The sequence below is a fragment of the Telopea speciosissima genome, chromosome 8 (assembly GCF_018873765.1).
Source record: "Telopea speciosissima isolate NSW1024214 ecotype Mountain lineage chromosome 8, Tspe_v1, whole genome shotgun sequence".
Classification (NCBI taxonomy): domain Eukaryota; kingdom Viridiplantae; phylum Streptophyta; class Magnoliopsida; order Proteales; family Proteaceae; genus Telopea; species Telopea speciosissima.
Genome location: NC_057923.1, coordinates 39,692,171 through 39,716,611, shown reverse-complemented (window position 1 = coordinate 39,716,611; position 24,441 = coordinate 39,692,171). Strand labels below are relative to the sequence as shown.

Below are 24,441 nucleotides of genomic sequence, written 5' to 3'. Positions count from 1 at the left end.
CCCTAAAAAGAGAGAATTGAATGACCTGACCTGCTGTGGTATGTAGACACTGCCTTACCTTGACCTGACCTTTGACTTGGTCCCAGTTGTGGACAGTTAGACATGGTAAAACTCAGTGAACCCTTATACCGTGAGACCCAGGTTGCCTCAAATTTTGAGGACAAAATTTTTTATAAGGTTGGGGGGATGTTACACCTGCACCTCAGATATTCCCTTATACTCAGGGTAGTTTGGACCTTACCTAATGGGTAATGCCCGATGACCATAGTCAACCCTAATGACCTTGAGCTGGAAATACCATAAAAAGAACCCCCTCGAAGACTTGGAAGTGTGGGACAAAGCCCCGCCATTTTTCTTGAAGTTTGGACCATGACTGTAGCACCGGAATTATGAACGGACTCACTCTTGATGAATCCGCTCGAGGATCTGCTCATGCTGTCATCAGCCTTTTTGGATTATTTTCTTGTGGGACCCACATACTCGTGTCCCGAACACTCTAGTTGAACCTTTGGACCATATGGACCCCTTCCCTCACCATTGCTTGGTTGAAGTGGACCATGAAGTGGGGCCCACAAGGCTTAACTTGGGTGAATAATGAGTTTTATACACCCTAGCCTAAACCAAACAGACCCTAGTGGACAATTAAGTCTAATGGACTTAGGGTGCACCCCAAACATGACCTAATGGACCTAATGGGTATGGCTAAAGCCAAACAAACCCTAAGACCTAAACTAAAACCCTTGTAAAGACCTAGGGCCACTAAGTGATTGGGGGTACCTAAACCAAACACACCCTAAGGACCCTTCTACCCCCCTTAAAGCTAAAAGAACCCCTCTCATTTACTTATCTCTCCCCCTCCCCCATAAACAGTGGAGGAGAAGAGACAAGAGAAAAGAGAAAGAGGAAGAGGAAGGAAGAAGAAGGAGAAGTAGAAGAGGAATTGGAGGGGAAGGCAAGAGGATGGAAGCCATGCAAAGATGGTTGGCATCCCTACACCTCCTCCTCAGCTGGCTGGACCCAAGGGAGAAGAGAAAGAGGAGGAGAAGAGATGGAGAGAGTGGCTGGAAGAAGGAAGCTCACCAAGGTAAGCTCCCTAAACCTAGCTCTCCCTCATTTCTCTTTGATTTTGTTGGATTCTTGAGCTAGGGCTAACCTAGGGTTCCATTTGGGACTCAAGGTGAAGCTTGGCCCTAGTTGGGAGCTCTAACGGATGGTGACCTAGGCCTCTAAGTGTTGCAATTGCAGCCATGGCCAATGAACCCTTGATTTGAACCTTAAATCCCAACCCATGGACCAATGTGAGACCCAAACCTTGTAGGATCATGGATCCTTGAGGTGAGAGTAGGACCTAGTGACCCTAGGAAGGCTTAGACACCTCCCCTTGTCCCTGAGGTACTATGGAGCTCCAAGCTTCAAGCTGGAGCAAAAGCCCTCTACAATCTTGGAAGAGACTGCCAAAGGACGAACGATCGGATCCATCTATCGTGGTACCACCCGTTAGTCCGCCCAGTACAAACCCTGTGTAATGGCCTGAGCAAACAAAGGCACGGATTCACCATGTTTGCCTCTGCCCGAAGCCTGTTGCTCTCGGGTCTGTCTCAGGAAAATAAACGGATGCAGGGGCGGACCACAGAAGCACATCCGCCCGTGGATCCGCTCCCTTTTATGATTGTCTCAGGTGTCGAACGGATGAACCACCAGACTCAAGTAAGAAGTTTTGCTCGTGAGTCTGCTCGCTCTGGTTTTACCTTTTGGCCTGAACGGAGTCAGGGGCGGATTCACCACTGCTGAGACCGCCCGTGAGTCTGCTCGTGCTGTCTTTGTTGAAACTTGATTTTAACCTCAAGGGCCTAGCATGGGACCCTCCTATGCATGCTTTAATGTTTGTTTTTGTATTCCTAGGCTACCCAACTCAATGGAGAGTGGGAAGGCCAGGTGATATTCAAGTCAACCACACGTGGCGGTGCCCGTGTTAGGTGAGTGGGTTCTGGGTGATTTGGTGGGCTTGAATATCTATTAATATGAAATCTTAAGCATGCTAGTATATAATTATAAGCATGGTGCGCATTGCATTTTATTCAATTGTGAATTATTAAGAATGTGATAGTATAATGCTCACCATTGTATCGGGCTACGGTGCTGGGTGTACCGGTACCGGAACCCAAATTTATTTAATTATGAAAACTGATGTATGCCATCCTGATTTGTATGTGCCGTGCTGTGTTGGTACCCAGGTTCTAGATGGAATGGGACGTTGATGCACCCGAAATACCTCTCGGGATGATAGGACTTGCATATAGTATATCTATGGCTTGGATGCTTGCTCCCTTATGCTACGACCCTTGCCAACAGGGGTTTATGTGTTGGATAGTCTGAGCACCTGCGGTCTGTGGAGGTGGGAGAGGCCAGGGCAGGGGTAGTGATGGCTATCGGGGTTTGCCACTGGGTGGTCATGATGACTTCTACAGGCCCAGGTCCCTTCGTGATAATTGAGGTCTTACTGGGGCGATAGGATAAGTGACCCTCAGTGTTTTCTGAGTTATCCACGATGTAACCAATTGGCTACTATGACCAAGTGGGCGAAATTGCTCTGTAATCGGTCGACCATTTAGATCGTATGACCATTTACTTTTTGGGACATTTTGATTATCAATCCCTGATGGCCTTTTGTCTGGACTTTTCCCAACTTATGCTTTGTCTTCTAAGGTCTGTACGACACCTCCTAAGGTCTCTAAGTATGCACGAATGTATGCTATGCAATTTTCATTAAATTTCATGCAATACAAAGTATATAGCGTGTGCATCTACTTTATTGCAAGTCTTCAGTCTTGAGCTTCCAAGCTTATGTTCTTAGCTTATAATTCCTCTTTCATACACCTTGCTTCTTCTTATAGATTCCTGCAAGTTGTTAGTATAGAGGTTTGTTTGTATTGACATATGTTTGTTATCATCAAAACTACAATAAAGGGATTAAATGAGATGTGAATTTTCCAACAGGTACTACCTGGGCTCTCAGGCTGGTCATTATGCTGCTCATCAGTGGTTATGTCTATGAAATCATTACCCAAATTCCCATCATCTTACAAACCTTCTAGTGAGTAACTGACGGGGATCCCATTCTCATGGTCGCAATAATCACTGCTTGAATCATGAGTGTCTTCATCGTCATCAACCCCTATGTTTATCATGATGGCATCATCAGAAAGCACCTCCCCTAGAACAATTGCGGTTAGGGTTTGTAGCATCTCCTCCATCCATTGTGTGAGGCGGATCATGTTAACCTTCAACTGGTGTGATAAAAACTTATAAGTTAATGGGCCGATCCTAATCCTTAAGGTTGTTAATGGACTTAGAATTTCCATAATATGGGGAAGGGGATTGATATGCACATTAGGTTGGCTTGGCTTCTGTAAACTTTCCCTCATCTAGTAGATCTTGGACAACATGCTTCAATTGGAAGCACTTATCGATTGCATGCCCATTCTGTTGATGGTACTCACAATAGAGATTCAGTTTGTACCATTTGGGTAAGGGGGTTGACAAGTTAGTTGGTTGAATCTTAGTTAGAAGTCCCTTCTAAAGTAGCTTTTTAAGGACCAGACTCAATGGCATGCTTAAATCGGTAAACTGTCCCTTTTGTCGGGTGGTTCCAACCCTAGGGACATTATTCACAATCAAAAGTGGGGCCTCGATAGTCGGTGTCACCACATTCACTTCAATATTCTTGTTTGGATAAGTATTTTTCCTAACCGCAGTACATTGGTTGCTCAATGTTATGCCTTGCTTAGGATTCCCTTGGATAAAATTAGGCGGGCTTAGTACGTCTTCAACTTGTTGACCCGCTTCGAATAGGGCCTCAAAAGTAGTCAAGGGCTAAGCACACAAATGGGTCTTGTAAGTCATATGCGGATTCTTGATAGTCATTTTAACTTGTTCTTTCTCTATGGGCCGGTCACACATTATTACAACCTTTGACCTGAACCTCATCAGATATTGAATGATCCTTCATTAGCCTCCTACTTAGTAGTTTCCAAATCTTGTCGGGTTAACTCCATTTCAATATTGTATGAGTATTGGTTCTTAAAGGCTTTCACCATGTCGTCCCAAGTACGCATTTGGGAGGAATCCAAAGACATGAGCCATCTTAAGGCAGGCTCAGTTAGAGACATTTGAAATAATCCTGGCCCATCTGCTATTCTGAAAAATTCTTGATCCTCATGTAGCCTATATAAACGCTACGGTGGGCTTGTGGATCACCAATTCCATCAAACTTTTTGGATTTCCTCTTGAAACACTCGGGTAAATGTGCTTCAGGAAAGAAACAAAGTCCCTCAGAGTTGATCATCTGGTCTTGTACCCCTTTCATGTTCTTCATAGCATGCTCCAATTTTTTGACCATTTGTTTCAATAGTTGGGTCTCAATTAACTCAACTGACAGCCGTGGTCCAGAAGTAATGACCCCATCCTCCAAGGTTAGGTTAGGGTCATGTGAGGAACCTCCATGGAGTCGTGTGCGACTCTGGTCTATACTGGCTTGTGGTGTTGCTAGTACGGTAACACTCGGTACTAACGTGGCCACTAAGCTAACCAAAAATTGCATCTGGGCATTCAACTCTTCCATGTCCGTATGATTTTTATCTGAATCACTCATCTCTGGCTCAGAGGGACTTGAAACACAAACTAACCTTCTCCCAATCCTAGTCCAACTAGTTGTAGAATCGATATCCTGCTGTCCCACAGTAATGATTCTTATTTAAGATAGGGTCACAATTAGAACAAAAGGGAAATTTTGGAAGAACATAGACCTAAAGAGAACCTCGTACCCCATATACGTCGCCCTAAAGGAAGGATGATATGCATATGATGCGCAAACAATTCTCAACAAACACTTCATGCCCAAACATGAGTTATTAAGTGTGGGCATTAAGTTGATCAAGTTCTAGGTTGGCCCACACATCAAGGGCCGCATATTAGCGTAACGGACCTAAGATAAGATTAAGAATAATCAGGCCAATTAGGAACAAGGTCAACAAAGTGTCAGATCGGTTTTCAAACAGTATTACAGGTAGTGTATTGTCACCTAAACGTTGGGCTCTAAATTCCTATGTGATGCATGATGGTTAAAGGATAATAGGACATAAAGGATTCCCTGAGCAAGGTGCTCCTATATACCTCTCACTACTCCTACGAGTAAGATGATCAAATGGTCCGACGGTGCAAGCCTCTTTGGTATACCAAACGGTACGGTGCTAAGAGTTATGGTTTCACCAAGGGTAAGCCGCATGTCTTCACATCGGGCCCAAGGTTACTCCACGATGCGTAAAGATGGGGTTAAATCATGCATTGTTAGCATGACCAACGGTATGTGAAAGTGTATACAAATTATGATTTAACTTAGCCTACTAAAGTTAGCATCTAGAAGCATACAATAAGAGAAAAAAAAAAGTGTTACAATAATACAACATATATGCCAAGCACATCAAAAGTCTAGCCTATTCTAATAAACACAGTGTCCCCAGTGGATTTGCCACTGTGAGGGCAAATGACATGGCGGGGGATCGCCACTTGTCCTCCACTTCATCCCTCTTTGAGGGAGAAGAAGAGGGAGGTGAATTGTATGTAGAAGTCACCACCTACAAGAGGGTCTAGGACCCAATATTGTAAATGTAATGACTCTCATGCAATGCCCTTTTGGAGACAAATGGTTTGTCGGTTTGATTACGGGTAAATTTACAGTCCGGGGACGGTATTAGGCATCCCAGTCCGTCCGGACTTACTGGTCTTTCTATTACTTGGCAGGGTAAGGTTATTACATGCTTTTGGGCAAGAATGTAAAATGCAAAGAAAAATAAAATAGAGTAAAGTACAATAGAAGGTTGTGGGATATACTTGAAGGTTTGGCTACATGGTAAGGGTTAGTATACAGGAAAGTAAAGGCACATAACGGAAGAGACGAAATAGAGGGATAACGTATGAGGATCATGCTATGCGAGTAATGAACATGAGTGATCAAGACAAGAAAAAGATAAAAGGATCTAAAAGATGAAGTGAGAATAGATAGCATGACAAAATTTTAACGAAATGATGGAGAAAAATCTAATCTAGGTGCATGTATGCAAAGGGTTAAAACATGAAAGAAAAAGGGATGTTGTGGGGAATGCAACATGATGCATGAAACAGAACGTATGAAAGATGTATTAGACAACCTTGAAATATTGTAGTAGAAGAAAGGGAGATGTAAGTCCTAAGCTAAAAAGATGCATGAGAGGGGAAAAAACAAGAAGCACACAATCACATAGAAGGATCATGGAGTACAAACGGTAAATAGAAATAGGGGGAGTCTTGTTTTTTTTATTTTTTTTTTCCGTAAAAAATTTATTGAGGATTAAAAAGGAGGCAAACAAGCCTAAAGACAGACTAAAGGCGAAGAAAGCTAAAGCTAAAACAGGGGACTCAGTCCTAAAATGTAATGGCGAGGACAAGCAGCTACTCGCTCACCCAAGAGAAATAATAAAATAAGGCTACAGGGGATCTGTGAGGCGCACTGAGGGGGAGTCTTAAACTACAAGGGATAGGGGTCATGTTTGAGAATACACAACATAGAAAACAACAAGAGTTTGCGTGTGATCACCATCTAAAGAGATGGGATCACACACCTTCCTAAGAGATGCAAAACAAGTATGAAGGAGAAAGCGATAAAACAACAGAGAAATAGCGAGAAAATAGGGGATTTACCTAGTTAGAATATTCAAACTCAAGGAGTATTGGAGATTTCCCTTTTGTGACTCGGGGGAGAAGTATATGGAGACATTATCGTCACTATTTCAGGCTTCTTTGTCGCTGCTTCGGGCAACACTTCGTCGTCCGTGCTCGAGGGTCACTCAGCATGAGTAAATTTAGCCAAGGTAGGACTTAGAGTTGTCCAAGGGTTCAAGCATTCAAAGGATGCCAAGGGATCCTCCTCAATGTGACAGGGGTATATTTATAGATGTAGAGCAGTATGTGCACTACCAAATTCGTTTAAGGATACTGGGTTTGATCCGGATCGTCGCTAAGGCATGTCTTTGTATTGACGGTGGTTGTTTGGTCAAGGTTATGGCCAATGGGGTGTGAGCATGTGTATTATTTCTAAAGGGAAAATTTCTTGGGGCCTAAGGAAGCTAAAATACACATCCAAGTTGCCAAAATTGGGCTTGGTAGCGAAAGGAATCAAAATCGGAGCTAAACATGGCAAGTTTGGGCTTCTTGGATTTGCATAGAATTGACATTGAACTGGGTTGAGTCAACATCGAGGGTTTAGGTCGACATCAAGTGGCTGTCAATGAACAGATCCCGACATCGAAGGAAATGCTTCAGGTGTCGGTGTGGATATTCTGGTTCTGTTCTGACTTGATCGTCGAAGAGTTCCCCCGGAGACCAACTCCGGCCCATTACTCTCTCTGTTTCAGGTCCCGAGGATCGTTCGTGAAGAAAACGATAGTTTCTGCTAGAAACATTAATCATAATGACAGACAGATTGATCATTGTCTAAGTTGGAGAATAGGTGACCTGGCATATAGGTATAGTTAATAAAATTTGGACACGGAAACAATTAAAAAAAATGTGAAAAAGAAGGTTAATTAAATTTCCAAAATTGGCAAATACAGTAAAAAATTGTGCAAAGAATTGAAAATGAATAAATTTGGGTTTTAAACATCATCTATATTTTAAAAATGTGTGACCATACTCCATACATGTATTGAAGTTTTGTAATTAAGATTCTGAATTTTATGAACCAACATTTTCAGTTCTTGAATTTTTTGCAAGATTATTTATATTGAAGTGAATTTCTGGAGTCCAAACTTTAGAGGCCAAATTTTCAAAATAATTTGAATTAATTCTTACCAAATTATTCACAAAGCTAACTATTGCATAAGTTGTTCAAATGTAAGCATTCATAAGAACTCGATTAAATGTACAGCAGTACAGGAGCTTCTACAATTAAAGTTCACATAGCTCAAGATCACTAAAGGGATGACAGTGAGACCCTTATCATTCGAAGAATGTCAGTGAGGGAAACAATCCCTACAAGCAATCCTTGTTTGTCCACAACCCAGACTCGATGCACTTGTCCATTCACAGCCTTTTCAATCACTTCGCCCAAGCTTCTGTCTGGGTAGCAAGTCACCAACTCCTTTGGTGAATGCCCCAATTCACCTGAGGCATTAACGGTCCAAGTTGTTGATACATTCTCAGTGAACTCCATAACATCGATACACAACCAGGACTGCAACAAAGAGATTGGACATTCTCTCAAATCGGTTGCAGAGAATGTCCCCATTAGCTTCCTGCCCTTTCCCTGCATCATAAAATGAATATTATTCATTTATTACTGATACCCCAAACACTTCAGAATTGATGAAATGCGTTAAATCAAGCCATTTAACCTTGCCGATACTAAGCTCACACAATTAACACATATACATTAAATGGAACCCAATTAACCACATAACAAACAAAACAAAAAAAAAAAAAGAGAGAAAGGAGTGGTGTATGTTGTGTATATCCTGTCATTCTACAATCATAAAAATCGGTTAACCTCTTGGGATTGGTGAGTGGTTTGTGTGATTCACTTTCATCAAAAAAAATAATAATAAATAAATATGAAGGACTTGATCAGAAATTGAGAAATTAGTATATACATACATACATTTATGAGTTGCTTGTGATCTTCTTGGAGGTCTTCTGCTGAGGCCTCAACAATGGGGACAGCATGTAGAGCAGCAGTCCTCATGCATTTAATGGCGTCCATGACTTTGGTGCGATTAGTTACACCAAAAACGTATTCAGGAACTGCTCCCAATTCCCCAACAGAGCGAGAGAGAATTCCCTGTGCCTCAGCTGCGTGTCTCTTTAAGAAACGCAAGATATCCATTTGAGTAAGCATTCGATAACTGGTTGCAGACTCTGCCAGTTCCACTCCAGAGATGTGCTCCATGTGACTCTCCACTGGAACCAGAGCACGGTGGATTCCTTTACTGAACATTTCCATACAATCTACAACACTGTGCACGAATTGAGCTTCTTAACTAGAACAATTAATAGAGAAAACAAAAGCAGAAAAAGAAGAAGAAATAAGGAAATTCCATGCCTGGTATGAGGATTGAGGGTCCAGAGGCTGAGACCTTCAAGGCAATGGCCGATGATGGAAGAGACAGGAACAGACATACGCTTATCCAAATCGAGTTCGTCGCCATTAATGGAATCGGAGAGTTGATCGGCGATGTGAGCAAGGATGTCAAGCATGGTGACCATGCCGATGTAGTGCTTCCGTACTGCACCGGTGTTCTTGTCAGACAGCATGATCATTGATCCACCGGCGCCGATCCACTGACCCGGCGGCGCAGCCACAGGGATCGCCACCACACTGTTGGCCACCAGGGCGTTCAGGGTGTGGGCCAGGGAGGCCGTGTAGGGAACCTCTACCAGTCTCCTCTTCTCCACCATTAAATCCTTTACCTTCTTCTCCCTCAACCATTGCGCTCCGCTAATGGCCTTGCAGTTCTTGCCATTCGTCTCCATAGCTTTCTGCATTCTTTCCTCGGTTGCTACAATTGTAAGTTTAACAGTAGTGACGCTTCGATTCGAACACGAACACGAACACGAACGGATAAAATTGCTCTATCCATTTTAACAGAGAGTGAGTGGTATTTTTTATTCGTTAATTGTAATATACTTTTGCTACGTGTCGAAACGATCTACTTCATGGCAACTTTGGGGAAGCAAAAGGTTAAAGAAGGATAGCTATGCCACCTCGGACTCGGCGATAAGCTTAACAAGGGACTATGATAGCGTAGTGCGCTTACATTGATTGACCACTTTCTGATCGTCTATCTTCTTCTAGTAGGGTTAGTATTAACCGTCCAAGTGATGTAGATAAGTTGGGAAGGTTGACTATTCTATGAAAATCTGCATTTAACATTTTAAGCTTAACGACCCCACCCTAAGAGGACTGAGGAACCATATATGGTAGACCAGAAGTCAAATTTGATTTCATCGCGTAAAGGATAATTTAAAAATTGGCTAAACTATGTGCAGCCCATTCCATAGGCTTCCCGTGTGGTTCAATGACATTCGAGATAGATCAAGTAAAAATAAGTAATAAATAAGAATGGGTACGGGCAGCAATGAGCCCCTTTCTAATCACCTTGTTGCGTCTGAAAACCTTTCTCCCTCGGTTCGCCCATGGATGAGTCTGCGAAAATCAAATTAGCACAAGAGAGTCGGTGTGACTTCGGTCGAAGATTCTTTGATGCTTAAGTCAGGTCTCTAAAGCAACAACGTTTCAATTTAGTAAAAAGTGAGATGAGTGTTTGATTTTCATACCTGAGTATTTATAGAGTGAGAATAGGGCGGCGGAGAAGAGTCATCGTATGTCAAGAGTCTTATATTTAGTAGGAATTTGTCAGGCGGAGTCATATTCGGGAGGGGACTCTTCACTTGGTAAGAGTCCTCATTTGAGTGTGATACGATTTCGTTGTTGGATGATGTCCCGATTCGGCTGACTCAACATATCCCGTGATCATCGGGATGTGCCGACGTGGCTTCGCAATTCGGGTGGGTTATGGACATTGCCTCGTGAGAGGCCTTAGTGACCGATGGCTGATACTGGAGTGGTCGGCTCGGTTGCCGGCTGAGACGAGGGGACAACCTTGAGGGGTCGGCCAGACACGGATGACCCAGAGGGGTGGCCAGGTACGGATGACCCTGAGGAGTCGGCCAGGCGTGGATGACCCCGAGGGCTGAGCTAGTCGTGGATGACCCTAAGGGGTAGGCCAAGAGTGGATGACCCCGAGGGGTCGGCCAGGCGCGGATGACCCCGAGGGATCGGCTAGGTGCGGATGACCCTGAGGGGTTGGCCAGGCATGGACGACCCCGAGGGTTCGACCACTATTTATATGACTCATCACTTGCCCCCCACCCATCAAAGCTCGGTTGACCTTGGTGAGTATTTCTTCGAGTGTGCCGACCTAACCACTCTGTGCCAAGGATGTTCAGAAAATTTGTACAGACGCTTTGATTAGACATTGGGTGTTGTCAGCGCCACGCCTGGTGGCCCCTCGTCCTTCGTGTGACATGTCACTCAGTGCCATCATTGCACTCGGGTAGACCAAGCGTCAGATGATCCAGACCGTTGGATCTACTCGATTTTTTCTCAACTGTCGGATCTTGATGCTTCAATTGCCCCCTAGTCACTATAAATGGGTGAGTACAGTTCTTCATTTGCACTTGCTTTCAATTCTAAAGCACCAGGATAACTTAGAGCACTCGGTCTTTTAAGCACTCGGTTCTCCTTGCGCTTGGCTCTTTGTTGTTAGATTTCCCAGCTTTTCCTTTCTGTCATTAGAGCGTGTCCGAGCCCTCTTTCTCAGTAGCCCCTCGTGATTCAACTCTCCCTCAGCCTCGACATCCAATAAATCTTCTAACCCTTAATTATGTCAGTTGGTAGGGGGTTAAAAGAGGAAGTTCTCGCTAAGCTGCGAGATATCGCGAGCCCGGGCCGAGAATTAGACGTACTGCCGCCTGTAGTAGACATTCTCGACTTGGGCTCGGACGAACACGATTAGTGGATCCCCATCCCTCTGTAGACATCGAGGTTCCTATTCCTCAAGAGTTTAACCATCCGGCTCAGCCCATCCCCGAGGATCGTGAAGGGGATTCAAGACCGTCCTCTGATGAAGATGGGCCTTCGGGGTCGTCCTCAAAAGAAGATTCTTCAGATGAGGAGGGAAACAAGTCGGCAGGTTCGTCCAAGCTGTCAGACCGGCCGAAGGTAGCGTCAGGGTGGTAGAAAGTAATGTGATCGAGGCCGACCTTGAGGAACTTCAGGTGAGATATGGGATCCCCAAGGATATCCGACTCCGAGTCTCCTGGCCTTTAGAGATGGGTTGCTTCCTCCGACCAGACGAGGTGGCCCTTTACAAGATTGCCTTCAAGTATAGGTTTCATTTTCTGATCCTTCGCTTGGTGGACAAGATCTTGGACCACTTCCATCTGGTGCTGGGTCAGCTGACCCCTAATGCCTGGCTGATCCTCTATGGCTTCTACATTTTCTTTCTACAAGATGGGTCGGATCGCAACTGTGGCCCTCTTTGCCCAACTCTACTTTTTGAAGAAATTCTGGGAGGTTAGGTGATATTATTTTACCCGCCAACTCCAAAGGAACAAAACTTTAAACGCCTACAAGTTTTTTGCCCAAGTGCCGAGCTCCAATAAATATTGGAAGCCTCCGTTCTTCTTTTCTTCCATCCCCAACTGCCCCTTTAGGACTGAGTGGAAGAAGATTAATTTAAAATATGTCAATCTTGCACCGATCCTGAATGATTACAACCTTCGTACGACTGGATCCTTCCGGGTCAGCCTTTTAATGTCATGTGGCTCCTAGGGGAGGAGTTCCTCCAACTATGGAAGCTTACCCCAGGTAGGTGTTCCGTACCGACCTCTCATACTTATCATACTTTGCTCTATAATCGTCTGATTCATCCTTTTTTCTTGTAGTGGCAGGCGGTCTTCCTCAACTTGACTCGGCTCGGATGAAGGCTGAGATATTGGAGGAGAAGAGGAAGAAGGCGGTCGACAAGGCCAAGGCCAAGGCTGAGAAGTCCAAGACCAAGGAGGCGGCCAATCTGAGTAAGATGGATGTTGTCCTCGGCATCAAGGCCGTGGCAACCAGCCACAAAAGAAAGGAACACGATAAGTTGAGTTTGAGAGGGGAGAAGCGGTATAAGCCCAAGATTTTGGTCAATCTGAAGGGTCCCGCTCCTCCAGGGGTTCCTCTCAGCTCTTCCTCCAAACTAAAGGAAATGACCGAGGGTGCTACGACTAACCCCACCCTAGGGAAGGACTCGATGAGCAATCTCCCCATTTGTCCTCTCCAGCGGCTGTTCAAGGGGAACTCGGCGTTGCAGTCAAAAGTTCACGCTCGAGAGTGGCTGGACGCGGGTCGACTACCCATTGACCGAGCCTTTTTGTTTGACCTGAGCAATGCCGAGCTCTCGGCCTCACTCTTTCGAGATATGGAAATTGTATGTTCATTACTTGCCCCATCGTGGTGTTCTGGCTGATCGCCTTCTCATTCTTGTAGGGTTTCTCTCTAAGGCCACCGAGGCCACCGAGGCCACCCTTCGTTTTGAGCAGCTGGCCTCGAACAACACTTCTCTCGAGGAGCAGACTAGGAAGGCTAGCGAGGCGGCCAAAGCAGGCATCCGGGAACGCCAAGAGGAAAAGGAAAAGAGGAACAAGGCCGAGTCTGACCTTGAGGCCTTGAAGGAAAAGATGAAGGTCCAACAGGAGAAGTCAGCCAACAAGGTTGTGGATCTGAAGGCCAAGCTCGACGGCCTGAATAAAAAAGCTGTGTCTGACCTCCAGAAGGCTCAAAAGGATGCCGTGGAGGAGTATTTGCAGTCAGCGGACTTCTAGGAGTTGTTCCACCAGATGAACAAGTCCACCTATGCCTCAGGATTCAATGACGGCCGAGCAGAGATCCTTAATGAGCTTCGAGAATCTCATCCCAACTTATATCTCTCCCAGTTCGACGAGAATGGTATGACTGTTGTTGAGTCTGCCGCTGCCGAGGATGGCATAGAGGTGGAGCAAATCCTCGTGCCGACTATTGATCTTCCTACTGCGCTGTCTGACCTTCCAGCCGATAACTTCCCCAAAGAGACCTCCTGAAGACTTCTTTTTTTTTCCTTTTTGGACGAATGTATGGTCGACCTTCCAAGGTCTTTTTTTTTCTTTTTTGTGTATTGCCTCGCAAGTCCAAGGCCTTTTGTACTGTGACCGACCTATCGGCTTTTCATTAACGAAATGTCCCTTTATTTCTCTAAGTGTTTTACATCGACTTTTCTTTTTTGCACATAACATAATTCTTCAAATCAATGGGGACTCGACCTTTGACACAGATCAGAATTGGTTGAGCCATTTGCCTTAGTGCTTTTCCATATAAAGATTGTATACTCGACCTATAAGGCCCATCTTGAGGCTGATTCGTGGGGCCGACCCTGAGGCCGACCTATATGCCTTAGAGATTTTTAGGATTTCTTTCTAAGGATCACATTCTGGTTTGGTCCGCAACTTTGGAGTCTTGCTCCTTGAATTCTTCGGAAAGCCTTAACGTTGATTGGAGCCGTCCTACAAAGGTCGGACCTACGACCTCGGCTTTACCGACCCATGAGGGTCGGTCTTCTGGGTCGACCAATCTGTGAGGATTGGTCTTATGACTTTGGCATTGCCGAACTATGAAAGTCGGTCTTCAGGGTCGACCAATCTATGATGATTTGTCTGATGACTTTGGCGTTGCTGACCTATGAGGGTCGGTCTATGGGGTCGGCCAATATATGAGGATTGGTCTTATGACTTTGGTGTTGTCGACCTATGAGGGTCGATCTTTGGATTTGGCCAATCTATGAGGATTGGTTTTATGACTTTGGTGTTGCCGACCTTTGAGGGTCGATCTTCGGGGTCGGCCAATCTATGAGGATTGGTCCTATGACTTTGGCATTGCTGACCTATGAGGATCGGTCTTTGGGGTTGGCCAATCTATGAGGATTGGTCTTGTGACTTTGAGCAATAAACAATTTGGAGTAAACTAGGATCTTGGATGAGATCTTCTCTTTATTTATGTTAATAATTTTCAAAATGAAAAACAAACTTTCCCAAAATAAATTCTAACAATCTTCTATTGATAAAACTTCTTTAAGTTCTCAGAATTCCAAGGTCGGGGTATCTTCTTGCCCCCCGGAGTCTTCAAGCGATACGTTTCTGGTCGGATCTGCTTGGAGACTATGTACGGTCCTTCCCAATTTGGCACGAGCTTTCCTTGTTGCCTCGATTGAGATTCACTAGCCTTTCTTAGGACGAGGTCCCCTTGATGGAATAGTCGTTCTTTCACCCTAGAGTTATAATATTTGGTCGTTCTCTGCTGGTACGCCATATTCCTTAGTACTGTGTTCTCCCTTACTTCATCTAGAAAGTCTAGGTTTGCCTTTAGGCCGTCTTCGTATGTTCTCTCGTTGAAGATTAGTGTTCGGTGGGATGAGGCTTTGACCTCTACCAGAGTTAGTGCCTCGGTCCCATATGCCAATCTAAATGAGCTCTCGCCAGTCGATGATCTCATAGTTGTCCGATAGGCCCATAGCACACTTGACAGCTCTTCCAAGCATCTTCCTTTGGCCTCATCCAACTGCCTCTTTACCCCTGCCAGTAAGGTTCTATTAGATACTTCAACTTGTCCGTTGGCTTTTGGGTAAGCCACTGCCACCGGGCGAAAGTCTATGTAGAAATGCTTATGAAATTCCCAAAAGTTTGGGTTATTAAATTGCTTGCCGTTATCAGTAATCAGCACCTTGGGAAGGCCGAATCAATAGATAACTTTTTCTCGGAAGAACTTTTCCATGCTCTTCTCGGTGATGGTTTCTAATGGTTCAGCCTCAGTCCACTTAGTAAAATACTCAATTGCAACCACCAGAAATTTCCTATTCCTCGAGGCCGGGATAAAATCTCTGAGTATGTCCATCCCCCACATCGCAAAGGGTATTGGGCTCAACATCGCGTCAGTTACGTCACGGGCTGGTGTGAGACTGGAGTGAACAACTGACATTTCTCGTAAGTCTTCACATATTTCTTGGCCTCTTCCTGTATTTTTAGCCAATAGAATCCTTGCCGAAGTACTTTGTACGCGAGTGCTCGGCCACCCATGTGACTGCCACATATCCCTTCGTGTACTTTCGCCAAAGCGAACTCAGCTCCATTCGGTCCGAGGCATCTGAGTAGTGGGGCTGAGGCTGCCCTTTTGTATAGAACTCCGTCAATCATGGTGTACTTGGCAGCTTGGATTTTGACTTTTCTAGCTTGATCCCGATCCTCCTGGAGTTGGTCATTCTCCAGATAATTGATGATTGGGTCCATCCATGTTGGACCCTCTTCTTCTATATGATTGACCTTCTTTTCTTGGAGTGATAGTCCATCCAAAATTTCAATGTACACCGAGCTTGCCAGACTCAAAAACTCGGCCTCGGTGAGCCTTGAGAGAGAGTCGGCTACGACATTTTCCTCTCGCGGTACCCTGGTCATCTCAAATTGTTCGAGTTCAGCAATCATAACTTGGGTTTGGCCGAGGTAGGCTACCATCTGATCGTCTTTCGCTTCATACTCGCCATTGATCTGATTGACCACAAGTTGTGAGTCGCTACGTACCTTCAGTCAAGTAATGCCTATACTCTTGGCAACTCGGAGTCCAGCTAGTAGGGCCTCGTACTCGGCAGCATTATTGGAGGCTGGAAACTTGAACCTCAAAGCATATTGGATGTAGAATCCTTCCGAGGTGACCAGCATCAACCCCCGCCACTGCCGGCCGCATTACTTGAGCCATCTGCATTCATGATCCATGCTTGCTCGGCCTCGGCCTCGGTCTCTTCACTTGATGGCTCAACATCTCGATCCTCAAGGCCAGCTATGGTGCACTCAGGAATGAAGTCAGCCAAGGCTTGTCCTTTTATCGCCATACGAGGTCTATAGTTGATGTTGTACTCGCTCAGCTCAACTGCTCACGTGATCAGTCGACCCGACACATCTGGCTTGTGTAGTATTTTCTTAAGGGGTTGATCGGTGAGTACTGCGATCGGATGAGCTTGGAAGTACGGCCTCAACTTCCTCGTCGATGTTACTAAGGCAAATGCCACATTTTCGAACTTGGAGTGTTGTGTTTCCGCGTCGATTAGTGCATGGCTGACATAGTATATTGGCCTTTGCTGCTTGGCCTCTTCCTTCAATAGTACGACACTGACCACCACCATTGTTGATGCTAAGTATAGCATTAGTTCTTCATTTGGCTCGGGTCGGGCAAGGAGGGGCGGATTTTCCAAGTACTTCTTCAGCTCTTCAAAAGCGTTCTAACACTCATCCATCCACACAAAATCTTTCGGATTCCAAAGTTTCTTTAATGTTTTGGAGAACGACAAGCATTTATCTCCAGCTCGAGACATGAACCTTATCAGCGCTGCTATCCTCCCATTTAATCTCTGTACCTCTCGAATTGTTCTAGGAGGGGTCATCTCTTGGATTGCTCGGATCTTTGCTGGATTGCCCTCGATGCCTCGGACCAAAACCATGAAACCTACAAACTTTCCCGAGGACACACCAAAAGCACACTTGGCGAGGTTCAGAGTCATCTGGTTTTTCCTCAATACTCCGAATGCTTCCTCTAGGTCGGCCAAATGGTGGTCAGCCTTGAGGCTCTTCACCAGCATGCCATCCACATATACTTCCATATTTCGGCCGATCTGATCCTGGAACATGTGATTGACCATTCTTTGATATGTGGTTCCGACATTCTTCAGTCCGAAAGGCATGACTCGGTAATAGAAATTCTCCTGGTCGGTCCGAAAGGCTGTGTACGACTCATCCTCTTTGTGCATTAGGATCTGGTTGTAACCCGAGAACGTGTCCATGAAACTAAGCATTTCATAACCGACGGTGGCGTCAATCAACAAGTCGATCCGAGGCAAGGGGTACTCATCCTTGGGGTATGATTTGTTGAGGTCAGTATAGTCGATGCACATTCTCCATTTTTCATTCGGCTTAGGTATCATAACAACGTTAGCTAGCCAAGCTGGGAACTTCTCTTCCCTAATAAAGCCTGACCGTTGGAGCTTTTCTACCTCTTCCTTGATCGTCGACTACCGATCGAGGGAGTAGTTCGTCCACTTCTATTGAACGGGATTTTGGGTTGGATCGACATGTAGTTGGTGCTCAGCAATGTGCCTCGGTATCCTTGGCATGTCCGAGGGTGACCACGCAAACATGTCTAAGTTCTCCCTTAGGAAGTTACTGAGCTTTGTCCTTTGTTCCTTGCCTAACAGTGAACCTATCTGGACTGTCTTTGTGGGGTCATCCTCGTTGAGTGAGAAAGGGATGAGGTCTTCCACAAGTCTTCCACGGTGCTCAGCCAACTCATCTCTTTGGTCTCCGAGGAGATCTCCCACAAACATGGCCATCCCTCGGGTGTTACCTTAGTTCTGCTTTATGAACGTCGCATAGCATTCTCTTACCTTCTTCTGGTGCCTCGGATTTCTCCAACCCCATTCTTGGTCAAAAATTTCATCTTTAGGTAGATCGGTGAGATGATAACTTAGAGAGCAGTAAGGGTCGGCTGCCCGAGTATTGCGTTGAAGGCCATGACCAACCTCACCACCATGAACTTGACCTTTGTTGTTGCTTGGGGTGGCCACTCTTCGAGTGTGACCAGTAGCTCAATTGATCCTGTGATTATTACGGAGGCTCTCGAGAATCTGTGTATGGAGGTTTCCTTGGGTTTGAGCATGTCATCTCCGAATCTGAATTATTTGTACGCTTCAAGCGACATCAAGTCGACCGAGGCCCCCGTGTGTTTATCAATACCCGATGGACGGGTCACTTAGCTATTTCCACCTACACAACTAAGGCATCGTCATGAGGTAAATATATACCTTCAAAATCGGAGTCGTTTAAGGAGATCACGGTCTCGGTCTTTACTATCTTGTTCGGCATCTCCGCAACCACCACGAACCGGGCGTTGGCTTTGGCTTTTCTTGTTGACTCTTACCCCGGGCCCTCGAGGATGGTGTATATGGGCACCCCTTTGGCGTTGCTCAGCCCTGAATAGTCTTCCTTTTCTTTTGGCCGGGCCTTGTTGCCGTCGGCTTTCCTATTTTTTGCGCCTCGGCTCGTCCTTCCTCTGACCCTGGTCCTCATTTCGCCGACCCTGTGCTCATCGCGCCCTCCCTTCACGTACCATTTTAGATGTCCTGCCTTTATCAACTCTTCGATTTCTCTCTTTAGCTAAAAACAATCCTCGGTGTCATGGCCAGTGTCCTTGTGAAATTGACAATACTTATTAGGGTTCCGAGATGACCCTACTTACATCGGCTGAGGTCGGGGGATGTACCCCTCATCCTGGATTTGCATCAAAACCTCTTTTTGGGATGGATTCAAAGATGTGTAGTCGGGCCTTTGGGGTCAGTCCGTCTTCTCAGATCGATGATCATTCTTTGGGCGTTCCTCATATTTATGGTCATCCATCGCAGACCTCTTCTTCTGACTCTTCCCCTCATTTGCCTTCCGAGCCTATAGTACCTCCGCCATATTGGCGAACTCATTGCACCTCTCTAAGAGTTTGATCATATTCTTGGCCAGCTTCCGAGCTAGATCTTTGATGAGATCCATATCTGAGAGGCCATTGCTCGAATGGACTTGTCAGGCTTTTGCCTTACGCTTAAAAGGTTAACCGTCGTCTTGTTATGCTTCATGCTGCTCTAGAAGCATGTAACGAAGGCTTGACAAAGCTGGGAGAAACTGGTGATGGAGTTTGGCGGCAACCACAAGAACTACGATGTAGCAGCACCTTTGAGAGATGAGGGGAAGGCTCAGTATGAGACAATCTCCGTTCCACCGCACATGTTCATTATAGAATTGAAGTAATTAATAAGGTCAATAGGGTCGGTGGTCCCATCATACCTATCGAAGGGAGGCTGCTTGAACCTCACAGGAAGAGGAGTGTTCATAATCTCCGACGGATAAGGTGTTGCCCGATCATCCAGTAGGTATCTCCTGCCGACCGTTGCTTCAAGCCTTCAAGCTGCTCGCCGATCTCTCGTAGTCGTCTCTCAACATCTGTCTCCCGTGGTCAGCCATTTTTCTCATCAAGCCTGTAGATGCTGAATTTTGCCACCCCACCAGCGATGACGACAACCGGACGCAAAAGACTAGCAATGCCCACTTCGCTCTTTTTCTTCAGAGTGACTCGAACACCCCCTGTTCCACCTCGTTTCCCCCTACAGTCCCCTGTATCCTCGGTATAACCTCACATGACGCCCCCGCCCAAAGCCACGGCCTGGCAGCGCCGCGTATAGCCACGACACCGCACGGCAGTGCCGCACCCAGCTAAGAATCAACCAAACGGTGCTGCGGGGGACCCAAAATTCTATTTTCTTTGCCCGACCGAGCCACCAGACGGGATTTTTTCCTATAAATACCCCCACCTTTCATTTCAACAAGTTCCAAGTTGAGGAGAGGGGGGACCCCCAGAGCTCCAGTTTTCCTTTTTTCCGCTTTTTCCTAGTTTCGGGGCCCTGCCCTAGTCCGATTTTGAGCCTTCGAGCCTCGTCCCTCTGTCCAGAGTCTAGGTCCCCCAAATCCGCCTTTCCTAACCCATTTCCTCCCAAACCCCCGAAGTCTCCCATGGCCTAGTCACCCTGCACAACGTCCTAATGCCTAGTTTTTTAAGCCTTCCAACGTCATTATTGTATCTAAGGTCCTAGTGCCCGACACCTGAAGGATTTGGTTTAGAGAGCAGAGTCAAAGGGGTGGATATGAAATTTACTCCAACTACCTTGGCCGAGATTTTGGGGATACCAGACACAGGTGACAGATGTTATTACAAGCCTAGGGTTGACATTTCTGACATGTTTTCATTGGAGACTAAGGGAATGGTCTTCAAAGCTCTGACTGGGGTTGAAAGGACTCCAAAATCTGAGGGGGATTACAAGCCGACTGCGAGGATTTTGAGTAGGTGCATCTCCTACAACATCTACCCCAAGGGTGGGAACCGGGGTGGCATTTCTATGCTTCAAGCGTATATCACATACTGCTTGCTGAGACCAGATAAGGGAGGTCCAATGATCAACCTTCCTTATCTACTTATGCAGGTTATGCTCTATCATGCTCAGAACCTTACTGATGGGAATCTGCCATATGGGAGATTCCTGACCCAGGTGTTCCTGCAATTCATGGTTTCTCTTGGTAGTGAGTATGAGTGAGGAGATAGGTTGAAGCCTATCAACAAAACTTCCATTAAGAAGATGAGGATGTTAGGGGAGCTAGAGAGCGATTCAGAGTTCAAGGAAGAGGAGATGGAGGAGGGACACGAGGTAGCAGAGGGGGTTAGAGCGGGTGAGTAGGAGGGTGACCCAGTGGATCCTGGCGCACTGTTTGGAGGTCTGCCTCCCTATGAGCCCACAGGAGCTTCTAGTTCACAAGTGCCACCTCAGGCGCCTGAGTCCTATGGTTGGGCAGACATGATGGTACAATTCTGAGGTCTTCACACTCAGCTTGCCCAGATGTCTATATAGATGGACCATGGTTTCACTTCCCTGGAGGGGAGACTTGATTTCTAGGACTTCTACTATCAGGTTGACTCACGACAGGCTCGGCTTCCACAGAACGATGATCCTCCACAGGAGTAGTTCTTCCAGCTTCGGTGTCTCGGTTAGGACTTGGTCTTTTATTTCAGCCTTGCTTCTTTTTTTTTGTCGTGCTTTATGTAGTTCTTTATTTTCAGTCTCTATCTTTTCTTTTTTCTACTGTTTGTAACTGGAAGTAGTACTTCCAAACTTGGAAATCAATGTAATGGCGTCCACCATATTTTTAAATTTTATTGAGTCTAATTTACTTGTGTCCTGTCTTCCCCCCTGGTTAATTATTTACATTTTGTCTTATGTTAATTTAATTATTATGTGTTTAGCGTCTTGCAAGTTATTAATCCTATTCCGTTGTTTGTGAATTTAAGAAGAGCTTCTCACTCTGATACCATACTCTGTCACACCCCAAACCACCCCCTGGGAGGATTAGGTAGGTGACCCGAATTGCACAGTAGCAATCCGCCAAACCCCAAGGATCTAGAAGCTGTTAATCCATTCACAAATACACACATCCACAATAATGCAAGATGTAAAACACAAAGTGTTGCGGAAAACTAATATTTACATTAAGCTGTTAAGGAAACAAAAGGGAAAGCATATATACAACCATCATTGTTTTAGTTCTCTCTCTCTCTCTCTGAACATCATCAGTCCCAACTCTATCCGACCAAGCTTTACAAAAGAATATAAATAGGGCAAGGCAACTAGAGCCCCAAAACAAAGCTATACAAAAGAGGGATCCCTAGTATAACAAAAAAGAATCCCACAGTTAGAAATAAAGCCAGTTGCCCACCCATCACGGGTCATCATCAACTATCACTGAAAAGACTCACACCAGAGGTATGACCTCCGTTCGGGTCCACACCAATACTGTTATAATAACCATGGCCCATCTCCACAAGATGAGCCTCCCCGCCACGGAGACATCCACCTGCAGGATCATCTAACAAAAGCATATACAAAAGAGTGTGAGCTTAACCGAGCCCGTGAATGAAATATAATCATGCATGCACATGCAAGCACAACCATATGAGTCCTACATGAAATGCAGTTCATTTTATTTATTAGCCACCTAACATCACAACTAAGGTGGCTAAGTGCTACTACAATCTCCAATACATGTATCCCTGGTGTGGGCTTTTAACCCCTTCCCGTGATACACCCATTGAGTTGTCGGAGAGGACCGATCAGCTCCCACATCAGTCACCAAGGTCAGCCCGACCAGCCCTCTGGGATTAACCTGTGAGGCACCCATCCTCATTTCATCATAACATATTTCTTTTGCAGGCTTATAACCATATAATCTCCTTTTCGGTGCAAAACATTTCATTTCCTTTTTCTCTTTTTCCGTTTTCTTTTCTTTTTCTTTTTCTCTTTCATATGGGTACTCCCACAGGCATCCAACACCTTAACCCCTATTCGCAAGGGTGCGTAGCACAGGTGATGATACTCTAGCCCAATGCATTCTATATGGCATAGTATGAGTCGGGTGGTGTCAGCCGCATCCCATTCTACGAGCTACCACAGGCCTCATGTCCAAGCAGGCTACGACATCTAGTCTAGCAGTTCACATACAAACATTCATTGTTCATTCTCAGTATTCACCAGTCAAGCATTCCTTACTTAACAAAATATACAATAATTGAAATAAGTGAACAGAGTAAATAGAATCATTGTAATTGTCATGACTCGTTAGCCATGTTACATTTACACACACGGTGTAATTTCACTCACCTTGCTCTAGTCCTACTGGCTTAGCTGTTGGCTCAGTCCCGGCTGGTAGCTGACACAACACCTCGAACTCGGGATCTAAACCTAGTTAGCCAAATCATAAAAGTGTGTCAAATACAATTTAAGATTACATTAGTGTCTTAGAGTTGGTCTAGGCTTAATTATATTGGCTTTGTATTTATACAGGTATAACCTAGAATTCTTTGGGTCTTGCACTGGGCTTTTGAGTCTATCTCCTGGTGCATCATCAAAAAGTGTGGGATTCACCAGTTCAATGTTTCCATAGCATGATATGCCCATGCATGGCCCTATCAACCTCATAAACTAGTACCAAGGTTTACAGCCCAACAGGAACTAGTTCTGTGCATAGCCACCTGGCCTTGTGGGGCCCACTTGAGCATCCAAGGTATGGATGACAACAATGATCAATGGGGAAGGGTATTTTGGTCATTTACATCCTCCCCATGCTGTCCTAGGCCTATAGGTGAAGGTCCAAAAAGCAAAAATCATATCTAAGCCCAAATACCATCTCTGAGCGTTTGGGCCAATCGCCCAGAGCCTGTTCGACATGAGTTTCAGCTTGGTTTCTTGAATTCTACAGCAAACCTGGCCATGGTTTCGATCAAGGATGCAAATAGGATGATCATGGACCAAAAATAAGGCTAAATGCATTGGTCCAAATGGATTCAAGGTTGGTTTACCTATCTGGAAGCTAGGGTGAGCTTTGACAACACAGAGAATGGCTGTCCAGGCTGAGCTCAGGCTTTGGATCCGGCTTTGGCTGTATGCAAGGCTTGATTTACATATATTTACATGAGACAAGTCTGGTCTTATGCTAAGGTGTGAAAGAATCTCATTGCATGCAGAGATCCATGCCCATACAACATGTTCTGGGTGCAAGTTTGCAGTGCAGCTCTTCTCAGAGACTGACTTCAGTCTCAACTATAGTAGCAACAATAGATCAAACCCATTTGATGGTTAGATCTTGCATGCAATGCTCATGCATGCAAGATCCCAAGCAACCCTAGGCATCCAAGTGGTGCTCTGAGCTCTACTGGTCAGAGACACACATGTCTGACCTGAGAACTAGGGTCTATCATAGTGAACAGCAGTGTATAGGGATAGAGATCTTACCTTTCAACTTGTATGCAGGCTGAGATCAATGTCAAAGGCAGCCCTAGTCTCTGCTTCCTCCCCTTCTCCTTCTCTTTCTTTCTCTTCTTCTTCCTTCTCCTTCTCTTTCTTTCTTTCTATTTCAATAGTAGCAGTAGAGACGAATGGAGGGCTGGTCCCTTCCTATTTGTAGTTATAGGGCAATTAAGGCCTGTTTGGCATAGGTCCCTACTCCCAAGAATGCATTTTTTTTAGTGCATTCTGGGCCATTGTGGCTGCATAGGTGGGGTCCACATGATTCCAGAGATGGGTAATGGTTTCTAAAATTCCCATCTACCCCTAGAGGGTGTTCACAGGCTATATGCATGGTTACTAGGTGTCT

The 24,441-nt window shown here is 45.4% G+C and overlaps 1 protein-coding gene across 1 annotated transcript; it reads right to left on the bottom strand.

Moving 5' to 3' along the window:
* Nucleotides 1-7,956: 7,956 nt before the first annotated feature.
* Nucleotides 7,957-9,555, bottom strand: LOC122670627 (SNF1-related protein kinase regulatory subunit gamma-like PV42a). The gene is made up of 3 exons (XM_043867571.1): nucleotides 9,131-9,555; nucleotides 8,690-9,044; nucleotides 7,957-8,338 (listed from the first exon to the last, which is right to left on the bottom strand). Exons 1-3 carry the CDS (start codon nucleotides 9,484-9,486, stop codon nucleotides 8,006-8,008), a joined length of 1,044 nt encoding a protein of 347 aa, XP_043723506.1. The 5' UTR covers nucleotides 9,487-9,555; the 3' UTR covers nucleotides 7,957-8,005.
* Nucleotides 9,556-24,441: the final 14,886 nt, after the last annotated feature.